Raw genomic sequence first — 1,108 nt, forward strand, 5'->3', positions numbered from 1 at the left:
GGTGTACCTTCAGGTCACTGCTAGTGGTATATGACTTATTACACATATCACAAGAAAATGTCTGCTCACCACTATGTTTGAGTAGATGTACCTTCAGACGACTCTTAGAGGCATATGACTCATTACACACAGCACAAGAAAATGGCCGCTCTCCACTATGTATGTGCTGATGAGTATTCAAATACCTACGCTCACTAACTGATTTATTACAAACATCACAGGAATATGGCGGCTCCCCACTATGTAGGCGTTGAAGTTCCTTCAAGTGACCCTGTCTACTGAATGTTTTATTAGAAACATCACAGGAAAATGATCGGGCTGCAGCATGTATATGCCGATATCTCTTCAGACGACTACTACGGGTGAATGACTTATTATCAATGTCACATGGAAATGGACATTCACTTTGTATGAACTGATGTTCATTCAGCACACACTGCAAAAAACAGAGACAAACATTAGAAGAAATCCAACTGGAAGAGATTTCCTTAGATACTCCATCAAAATACTAGGATTGTATATAGGTTACGACACAATTGGTTCCACGTAAATCCTTTCAAATCATCATTCATCACTGGCAGGGATTGCAGTGGACATTTCTTGCTAAGAATGCGGACCACTAAAAACCTCCTGTAAACACATCAACAAACTTTTGCTCTCCACAGACAGTAGGGTCTCTGAGTCAACAATAACTGCACTAGCAAGGGCCAACAGCAATATGGTATGCGCACAGACAGGCAGTCACAGGGTTCCAGGATGAACTGATCATCTACTTTCCTCTGTTACAATACAGCATGCATGGATACCAATGCGTATTGGTGTACTGCTTGTTGCGGGAACATGTTTACTGAGTCACTGCCTAGGGAGGATACACATGCAGACATACAGTGCAAGTAGGATTAGAACAGAGGAACTGTCCAAGGAGCAGTATTCCATGTGGTCCAATACATAATGAAATGCAGATGACAACCCCAAAGTTGTAAGACTACACAGCCGTTGTCTAGCAATAGCCAATTCCATGGTGCTTCTCTGATGCACCATCCCTGCTTTCAGGCCTCATGTCACATCTCACATATATCTTTGTTTGGTATTGTACCAGCCATCTCCT

The 1,108-nt window shown here is 42.3% G+C and overlaps 1 protein-coding gene across 1 annotated transcript in view; it reads right to left on the reverse strand.

Moving 5' to 3' along the window:
• Positions 1-214: 214 nt before the first annotated feature.
• The window catches only part of LOC111875350 (zinc finger and SCAN domain-containing protein 31-like), a gene marked incomplete at its 3' end in the record, with an annotated part of 6,006 nt that continues 5,112 nt past the window's right edge, over positions 215-1,108 (reverse strand). Inside the window, exon 2 of the mRNA XM_023871527.1 lies at positions 215-436. Within this exon, the coding sequence (XP_023727295.1) occupies positions 215-436 (222 nt within the window). The remainder of the gene's footprint in view (positions 437-1,108) is intronic.

Source organism: Cryptotermes secundus, unplaced genomic scaffold (assembly GCF_002891405.2).
Source record: "Cryptotermes secundus unplaced genomic scaffold, Csec_1.0 scaffold2092, whole genome shotgun sequence".
NCBI lineage: Eukaryota > Metazoa > Arthropoda > Insecta > Blattodea > Kalotermitidae > Cryptotermes > Cryptotermes secundus.